The sequence below is a fragment of the Fulmarus glacialis genome, unplaced genomic scaffold, assembly GCF_000690835.1.
Source record: "Fulmarus glacialis isolate BGI_N327 unplaced genomic scaffold, ASM69083v1 scaffold21311, whole genome shotgun sequence".
In the NCBI taxonomy this organism is placed as follows: Eukaryota; Metazoa; Chordata; class Aves; order Procellariiformes; family Procellariidae; genus Fulmarus; species Fulmarus glacialis.
Genome location: NW_009191148.1, coordinates 12,438 through 19,751, shown reverse-complemented (window position 1 = coordinate 19,751; position 7,314 = coordinate 12,438). Strand labels below are relative to the sequence as shown.

The 7,314-nt window shown below is 55.1% G+C and overlaps 1 protein-coding gene across 1 annotated transcript in view; it reads right to left on the bottom strand.

Moving 5' to 3' along the window:
• Positions 1-7,314, bottom strand: part of LOC104083186 (tyrosine-protein kinase Mer-like) — a gene marked incomplete at its 3' end in the record, with an annotated part of 18,200 nt that overhangs the window by 1,015 nt on the left and 9,871 nt on the right. The window contains 10 exon segments of the mRNA XM_009586588.1: positions 888-1,024; positions 1,407-1,566; positions 1,768-1,877; positions 2,819-2,937; positions 3,081-3,173; positions 3,490-3,570; positions 3,878-3,973; positions 4,082-4,150; positions 5,521-5,697; positions 6,048-6,201. Of these exon segments, the coding sequence (XP_009584883.1) occupies positions 888-1,024; positions 1,407-1,566; positions 1,768-1,877; positions 2,819-2,937; positions 3,081-3,173; positions 3,490-3,570; positions 3,878-3,973; positions 4,082-4,150; positions 5,521-5,697; positions 6,048-6,201 (1,196 nt within the window).

The following is a 7,314-nucleotide window of genomic DNA, read 5'->3' as shown; positions in this document are numbered from 1 at the left end:
AAAAAAAAAAAAAAAAAAACCAACAAACCTAAAAAGTCTGATTCCTCCACCACAAACTGCAGAGGGCACTGCTCCTGTCCCCGCAGGAGGAGCGAGGCGACCCCGGCACTTCCCCCCCGCCCCACGCCGCCAGCTGCCCGCAGCCCAGCTCGCCAGCCCTCTGCGCCAGCCCTGCAAACACAGCGCTTCCTCCTGGGATATTTGTTGGGATTTCTGGGCGCCAGTTTACCTGGAGTTAAGAAGATGCTTTTTCCTCCCTGGGTGATACGCTGCTCTGCTCTGGGATCTGGCTTTTATTAGGCACGTCAAAACTCGGGTGATTATGCAAATATTAAGGGTTTTGAAGTTTTTGTTTCTGTGATACTTTCATTTAAAATGTGACCCACGCCATTCTGGCCAGCTTTCCTCCGAGAGCTAACCCGCGCGTGCGCTCTGGTAAGCTCCCTGCCTGCCAACCCCACAATGGAGAAAAGGCTAAATCCCTGCCGTATTTTTAAAAATCTTTAATAACTGTTTTTTCTGGGGGCTGTGGGAGAAATGGTGGGGGTAAGTGACTCCCTCTCCGGTACAGACCCGTCTTACTCCACTTGGAGAGGCAGGTTTGCAGCAGGTGGGAGCACGGGCATGCTGGCACGGTCTTTGATTGCGCTGTGATGCACAGCTTTGCAGGCTTACGGCCACATTCAGCGCTAAGCCACAAATCCACAGCACAAGCAGTTGTTGTGTCCTTAAAGAAAGGACGTCAGCGACTGAGGGCCACAAAGCACAACGAGCAGCACCTCACAGAAACCACCTCAGCTAAGGGCTAGCGACGCACAGGTTGTCTGCAGGCAGACAGAGAGCAAAGGGGCTGCGCTACAGCCCAGAAACAGGGTTACAATACTCACAGCTCATCCAAGCAGTCCTCGGGCTTTTTCAGGCGCTGCCCATGGAAGAGGTACTCGTAGATCTCGTGGTTCTGCACTCCTGGGTAGGGCGTCATCCCTCGGGTCGCTATCTCCCACATGGTAACGCCAAATGCCCACTGCGAGGACAAAGGGAAAGCTGAAGGGACATTTCCAGGAGGAATGAATGAGTCTTTTCATGGGGAAAGGTCACTGCCCAGCGTCCACTGGGCCCTCGCACAATGCTAAGAGTTGTCGCTCCAGTCCTGCCCTCCCCAAAATCGGAAATAATAAGCAATGCCACAGAAGAGGCAAGCGGCCCACTGAATAAACCTATTCCAGGAGGCTGGGCAGGCAGCAAAAGGTCAGCGTGTCCCATTACAGCCTCCCGCTCCTCTGGCTTTGCACTTCCAGGGTACAAGAACAGGCGTAACAAAGCGCAGCAAGGGCGGACGACGCAAGCCGGGGATCGGTCCCCAGCTCTGCCTCCTGCGGCCTGGCTGCCCGGCCACGTGGACCTACCACATCGCTCTTGGTGGTGTAGACGCGGTCAGCCAGGGACTCGATGGCTATCCACTTCACTGGCATTTTTGCTATTCGGCCCTGACGGTAGTAATCGCCGCTGTAAATCTTCTTCGACAAACCGAAGTCTGCCACGCACACTGTCATGTCGTCCCGTAACCTGTCAGGCAGAAACAGGGATGACAAGATGGAAAAGTCTGACGTGCCAAATTCTGAAGCAGAAACCTGAGGCTGAGCTCTTTTCCCATGTCTCTCAAGACCAAGAGAGGTTTTATTGAAGGAAGCCAAGTTGTGCTGTAAAACCACAGGACTTCCACTGGTGTTCATCTATCCAGGACGAAGCAGAGGAAAACAAACTCACATGCAGTTTCGAGCTGCCAAATCCCTGTGGAGAAAGTGCCGACTGCTCAGATACTCCATCCCCAGGGCGATATCGACCATGAACTTCACCAGCGTCTGCAGAGGCACAAACTGGGAAGGGAAGGTGCAGGTTAGACAGTGCAAGCCCTTTGGGAAGCACGTTTGATTTGATCTGAAAGGCTTCCCTGTCCAGGGCTGCCGGCTGACATCCTAGTGGTCTCACTGGCCTTGGAGAGCACCAGGAGCCCACAGCAGCAGCCACTGTGGCCTCTCTCACCCCCACTGGGCTAACACCGTCAGATTGTAAGATTTATCGAATCACAAGCCCACAGGAGCTGTAGATGCGGGGAGAGTTGTTTTAGAAATAACCCCAACACTGTCTGCCAGGCTGTGCTGCTGGCCAGAAGAGCCCGATCCAGCAAACCACATCTCCCTGGGGTTTGCTGTAGCAGTGGACACCCTTCATACCCCCACCGCCTCCTTCCATGTCTCTGGAGTGCAGCCTGCAACTAGACTTTGCTTCCTTCCTGCTTTTCCCACTGGCTGCCTTCAGATCACATATTTTTGGCTAGATAGCAGCTCTGCAGGAAAGGACTCTGGTGTCAGCGGTGCACTTTTGTGCCAATGAAGGCCAACATTGTAGCAGGCTGCATTAGCAAAAGTGCATCCAGCAGGTCAAGAGAAACTATTCTTCCCCTTAATTTGGCACTGGTGAGGCCACATCTGGATGCTGTGTCCCAGCTGGGGCTCCTCAGTAGGAGAACAATGTGTTGGAGCAAGCCCACAGGAGACCACTAAGACAGGGCTGGAAGACATGGTGTACAAGGAACTGAGATACTTGGGCTTGTTCAGCCTGGAGAAGGGAAGGCGAGAATCCCACAGGCTTTTGTGGAGCTGGATCCCACCGCTGCCACCTGACAAAGGCAGGAAGCAGGACTACAACCAAGTCCTATTATGTTCTCAAAAAACAAAGGCAGATTTGTCCCCAGAAGAGGCACGGTCCCACCTTGCTCCTCGCAGACACGGGGCCTTCTGCTCCCTGTGCTCATTACCTGGGGGGCCATCTCCAGACGCGAGCGAAGCAGGAAGCTGTGCAGGTCACCGTATTTCATGAATGGGAGAATGACCATGGGCTTGGGGACCTGCTGGGAGCTCAGCTCGATGCACACACCTGGAAAACACGGACAGGTTGCACAGCCCCGTGGGCAAAGGCACCACACTCCCCCCGCAGACATCTGTGGGGGACCCGAGCGCTCCCCAGTCCGGCTCCCCAGCCCAACTCCCAGCTGGAGGGCGGGGAGTGACAGCCCATACCTAGGAGCTTGATGACATTGGGATGGTCGAAGTCCTTCATGCATGCTGCTTCACTGAGGAACTCTTCTATCTCCCTCTGGGAAAAGTTATCCACTGGGAAGTAGAGAAAAGGAGGAGATTTAACACCCCAGGAGCTTTAACACCCCAAATCACTGCTGCCATCTCCCTTCAGAGCACAGCTCCTGTGTGGGTCAGGGGGAAGGGACCACCGGGATGTCTCTGCCATCCTTGGCTGTCTGATATGAGTGCCCCTTCCCGACTGGCACCAGGAGCTGTGGCACAGAGGGCGGCATCCCCACAAAATGGTGCCAGGATGCAGAGAGAGCACCACCTGAGACGGGTAGCAGAAACGCTGGCACCCACTGGGACAAACAACGTCAAGTTCTGCAAGGCCAGGGTGATGACTTACGCTTCATGGTCTTCACAGCCACCTTCTGCTGCGTGCCTTCAGGCTGGCTGAGACGCCCCTCCATCACTGACCCGAACTCCCCTGCACCATGGGAAAGAAGCAAGCACTTTATCCACAACCCGAAGCACCACCTTTCAGGACACCACTATGTTCTCAAAGATCTGAAATGCTCTAAGATGGAGACCTCATCCCCAAAAGTCTACGAGGGGAAGGCTCGTGTCTCATCAGTGGCAGAAGGAGGACATGAACCCAGGGGTCCCAGCACTTAGTCATCTCGACCCACCATCTCCCCCACATCCCCTGGGCCTGGAGCTGGGGGATGATGCAGGTAACAGTGGCAGCCCCTGCCCCATATGTCCATCCCCAGCTCTCCAGCCCCAGCGCTCACCCTCTCCCAGGACCTTCCCCAGGCTGAGGGCATTTCTGTCCACGACAACATCCTGCAGCTTCTGCTGGAGCTCGCTGCTGACACCCAGACTGCCCACTGCAGGAGAGGGGAACAGAAGCTCAGGTCACCTCCAACCTGCAGACATACCGCTGCTGCGATATCCCCATCCACCCCCTTGCAGAGGGATAAAAAAAGTATACTTACATGTAAGTTCAACGGCTCTCCGGCAGTAGGACTTCTTGGCCGTGTAGTTCACTGCCAGCTCCAAGCCTGCTCAAATTTTTTTCGGGACAGAAACAGACCCTGCTGGGCCACGCACGGCTGCTTTTCCTCCGATGAAGGAACCGCCGCTGCAGGGCCGGGCGACCACCGCGCTACCGGGGGTATCGGTAGTAAGGGAGGAAATAGGCGCATTCGTGCTAATCTTTTTCATTTCCCTCTTACTGGATCAGTGCCATCGCTTACAACGTCCGAGCAAAACAGCCACTTGATAAACAAGGCTGATCTGTCAAGGAGTGAGTCACAGAGGTTTTTTGGGGAGGAAATGGAATACTCATTTCCTACTCAGAGAGCAGTCTACCGGTAGGAATACGGTGCCCAGATCTACCACCGCCTAAAGCGATCTCTGCTCTTGCCCGATGCACAACTTCAGCCTGTCAATGCTCTCTGTTAGCATGAGCAACCCCCATCCGTTAGCCAAAAGGAAACTAAGGGAGCTTCACACCATGGCCCCGAAACAGTGGTGATGGGCATGCTGCTGGGAGATGCTGTGCAACCCCTCTGGTTCGGGGCCATGCAGAGGTCCAGCTCCGGGAAACAAAAACATAGCGGATGCTCAAGAGCTCCCAGGGAGCTAGCATCGCAAGGAAAGAGCAACAATGCTCCACCAGTTAGGAAAGGGATCCTTACACACTACCAGTTTCCAAACTGGGATGGATGTGATGCTATGGGAGACCAGAGCAGGTGGGATATTCCTTCACCAGCTCAGTGAACTCCCTTACTGAAATGATGCGCTTCCGAAAGAATTAATTATATCACATTTGCAGTTTGGCAGCGGACGCTCACGTGATAGCACTTACAAGAAAAGCCGCTAGCACCACAATTGTTTAACAAAAACAGCAGCACAGGGCAGTTAAATGCCACTTAGAAAGTCACAAGGGTGAGTGACTAGCATTGGCTTATTGTAGCAGAAAACAGCCCTTTGTCCACATTATTAAAACACCACTTCTGCAGCCCAGTGGCAGTCTCTCTGCCCGGTGGGGCTTAGCCATCGGACCAAGGCAGATTTGGCGTGTGATGAGGCAGGAAAAGTTTCTCTAGGCCCCAGGACACAGGATATTATACATCTCTGCTCTCTCACCTCTGTGTCAAAACGCCGAGGCCACCCTCCCATACCAAGTTGCACAAGTTTACTTCCCTTTTAAAATAGGAATAGTGAGCGAAAGGTGAACTGCTGGGCTAAGGAAGGGAGGGGAAGTACCGTCGCTGCAGTAAAAATACACGCAGTCCCTCACCACGGGCATAAAAAAATGCCATTTGTGGGGATGACGTCAGTGCTGGAGGCAGAAGTCTTCTCCCTGCATCCAGCGTGGGCTGCTGGCCACCCGCCCTGTCTGCCCGTGCCCAGCTCGGGGCACCTCTGCAAGCTCTTTTCCCTTCGGCTTACCCGTATTTTGTTTCCACGCATCTTTTCTGGATGACCACAGACAAGCAGAGGATCAGCCCAACAGCAATCGTCCCGCAGATAAAGCCCAGGGCTATGATAAAGGAGTCTGCGTTCCCGGAGGCTGGAGTCGAAGAGGGGGCTGAGGTTAATAATCCTAAGAAAATATCCCATTAATGGAGCCGAAGGAGTCAGCCTGCAGCACCCAGGGCCTGGGGGAGGTTTTCCCAGGAGCTGAAACCAAACCCAGTAAAGCCCAAAGGGTTACACAGGAGAAGAGGGCACGAGGACTACGGTTGCACGTGGAGAGCAAGTCTCTCCTGGCTACAAAAGCATGCTGAAGATCCCAGATTCTTGGCTGATAGCCTAGCCGACGGGGAAAGCGTCTGAAAGAGGATGGAGGGATGCCAAATGGCCTTGGCCGGGCAAGGAAAGCACGCCCTGCGTGCTTCCCTATCGTCCTCCCCTGCACCCACGCCGCCCGGGCAGGGAGAGGCATCTCCTTACCGCTGCCAGGGATGAAGACCTCCACCGGGCTGCTGAAAGGTCCCACTCCCCCCTTGGTGACAGCAGCCACACGGACGGAGCAGGTGGCGTTGGTGGCCACCACGGGCAGGACGGCCACGCTGGTGTTGTGCCGGGCTTCAGCGGAGACATTCTGCTGGAGAGAGGAAGGGAAGAAAAGCCTGGGCTGGGGGAGACAGCGGCCCGTCCCTACAGCAGGATTTATTGAGAATTGTCCCCTCGTCAAACTTCTGCGTTGCTTTGCTTTCACAAGCCCAGAGGAAATGCAGCACCAAGCTATTTATGGAGAATAATAGCCCTGCCTGCAAAAGCCGGATGGGATCTGGAAAGGGGCTGAGCAGCGTTTCCCGTTCAAACCTCGTGCTGCTGTCGCTCTTTGCTTGTCAACAGCAGCGGGACCAGCAGCCTGAGCCCGGAAAGCGATGTCGCAAGGAAGGGGAAAAGGCATTTCATGCACTGGCGGGAACATGGATTTTGACCCCCAGCCTTCATCGCTGTTGGCTCGGCCAAGAGGCTCGCACCCCTCTCCACTGCCGGCCAGGGATGCCCGCGGCTCGTGCCGGGCAGCCCCGTGAGCCTCGGCACCCACAACCTCGCCACCGCCGCTCCTTCGCGGAGCATCTCTGACCACTTTCAGCCGCAGCGCTCCTGGTTTGATCATTCAAGTGCCCTGCCACAGAAAGTAGATCTTAGGGCAGATATTTTCTGACTGTGGTTTTGTGTCAAGCTAATAATATTTCCAGTTTTAAGGGCGTGTTTCCTTGCCTGGTAAGACGGCAGGAGTCGGCATGCCCCATGGCACAGACCTTTTTCCTTGGTAAAAACACAAGTGAGTCTTTCCCTGCAAATTCCCTGTGGTTTCCTGGTCTTCTTCAGCTGAGTGAGTGCTGCCGCTGCTCTCCGCCAACCCCCAGCTGCAAAACAGCTGCCCAGTGGCGTCCAAAACATCTGGCGGGCTGCTGCAGCTGGCAGAACCCAGCTCCTTACCCTGGCTGAACGTCACCCGGCCGAGCAAATGCAGCAGCTGAGGGGGATCGGTGGGCAAGGAGGAGGAAATCGGAGCCGCTCAGAGGGAACTGGTTTCTGTTCACAGTCATAAAAAAGCCGCAGAAATGGATGTGAAACATGCCCCAGCCCCAGGAGCGTGTCTGTGCCATCGGACAATGGCGTGAGCTGATACCCGCTGCTGCCTCCGCTCCTGCTTTCCTCCCGCCTCCAGTTCACGGCGTCCTTCGGCAGAAACGCGCAC